Raw genomic sequence first — 934 nt, forward strand, 5'->3', positions numbered from 1 at the left:
TGGGATCGATCCCTGGCATATGTGGGGTGTGGGGGATCGATCCCAGGCATCTCTGTGGGGTGTGGGGTGTTGGGATCGCCTGTGCAGGAACGTTCCCGCGGGCAAGTCGGAGTGGCTGCAGTTTGACTTGGTGCAGAAGGAGATAGAGGTGTGTTGCTAACAACCCCACACCACCTTCTCCTGTAGCTGCTGCATGCAGCTGTGTCTGCGGGTTTTCTCCTCTATATACACCGAGGCTGTGGGGTGTGTACACTGTGTACACTGTGGGGCCCCACACTCTCCAGGCTATGCTGCGTCGCCGCCACTGCTACGAGAGGCTGAAGGCCCAGGGGCGCCCAGCGAGATGCCCTATAGAGCAGAGAACTGATGCTGCTGTTGAGGGATTCCTCGCTGCTTACTGCCCCGTTTGCTTGACTGTGGATGTGAGGCTCATACAAATACAGAGACAGCCACAAAAAACATACAAAGAGAAACACATACACAGATACAACATATACACACTGCAGCAGCTTACACACACACGCATACACCATGCTGCATAGATTACTAGCTGCATGCGAGACAGCTAAGCCGTCAGCCACCATACACCCAAAACAAGAGAAAAATACAGAGCCGGCTGACTGTGTAGAACCCTATTAGGGTTTAGGGTTTAGCTTTTAGGGTTTAGGGTTTAGGGTTTAGGGTTTAGGGTTTGGGTGTGTGTGCAACCCAGAACGCGCTGCGAGACTGCAGCGAGTCGCCGGAGTTTTTGGTGGAGGCCAAGGGGGCCCGTTTCTCCTGCTGCACAGCAGAGCACCTCAATGTAAACTCTTCTCTCTTTCTCTCCTGCTGCTGCTGCTGCTGCTGCTGCTGCTGCTGCTGCTTCTGCTGCTGCTAGCTTGTCTCCCCACACAATACGATACCAGGCTCTCTAGTCTATGGCTATGATGCACCC

General features: G+C 54.1%; 1 protein-coding gene across 1 annotated transcript in view; it reads left to right on the forward strand.

Moving 5' to 3' along the window:
• Nucleotides 1-287: 287 nt before the first annotated feature.
• EMH_0091330 (uncharacterized protein) overlaps nt 288-934 on the forward strand; it is a gene marked incomplete at both ends in the record, with an annotated part of 1,506 nt that continues 859 nt past the window's right edge. The window contains 2 exons of the mRNA XM_013501715.1: nt 288-422; nt 713-802. Of these exons, the coding sequence (XP_013357169.1) occupies nt 288-422; nt 713-802 (225 nt within the window). The remainder of the gene's footprint in view (nt 423-712; nt 803-934) is intronic.

The sequence above is a fragment of the Eimeria mitis genome, genomic scaffold (genome assembly GCF_000499745.2).
Source record: "Eimeria mitis Houghton genomic scaffold, Emh_scaff7400, whole genome shotgun sequence".
NCBI lineage: Eukaryota > Apicomplexa > Conoidasida > Eucoccidiorida > Eimeriidae > Eimeria > Eimeria mitis.